The sequence below is a fragment of the Apaloderma vittatum genome, unplaced genomic scaffold (assembly GCF_000703405.1).
Source record: "Apaloderma vittatum isolate BGI_N311 unplaced genomic scaffold, ASM70340v1 scaffold31699, whole genome shotgun sequence".
Taxonomy (NCBI): domain Eukaryota; kingdom Metazoa; phylum Chordata; class Aves; order Trogoniformes; family Trogonidae; genus Apaloderma; species Apaloderma vittatum.
Window position 1 is genome coordinate 10971 of NW_009737503.1, and position 292 is coordinate 11262.

The 292-nt window shown below is 69.5% G+C and overlaps 1 protein-coding gene across 1 annotated transcript in view; it reads left to right on the forward strand.

Moving 5' to 3' along the window:
• TMEM54 (transmembrane protein 54) overlaps positions 1–292 on the forward strand; it is a gene marked incomplete at its 3' end in the record, with an annotated part of 2150 nt that overhangs the window by 1516 nt on the left and 342 nt on the right. Inside the window, exon 4 of the mRNA XM_009877353.1 lies at positions 82–290. Coding sequence (XP_009875655.1) covers positions 82–290 — 209 coding nt within the window. The remainder of the gene's footprint in view (positions 1–81; positions 291–292) is intronic.

Genomic DNA, 292 nt, shown 5'->3' on the forward strand with positions numbered 1-292 from the left:
CCCGGGGGGTTTGCCCAGCCACCGCGTCCCCTCACTCGGGGCCCGTCCCCCGGGAGACAGCCTGGCCGTGCACAGCCCTGGTTCCCCACGCTCCCTCTTCTCTTCTCTCCTGCAGAAATGGGTGGTTTTCGCCCTGGGTGCCAGCAGCAGCCTGGGCTGCCTGTCCTGCTTGCTGGGTCTGGCCGTCTCCATCGGGCTGACCCTGGGCAGCCATGGCCGGGCACTGCTGGCCCCCTGCGCTGTCACCGATGTCACCCTCACCCCAGTCTCCCACGAGTGCCCCTTCGATCCC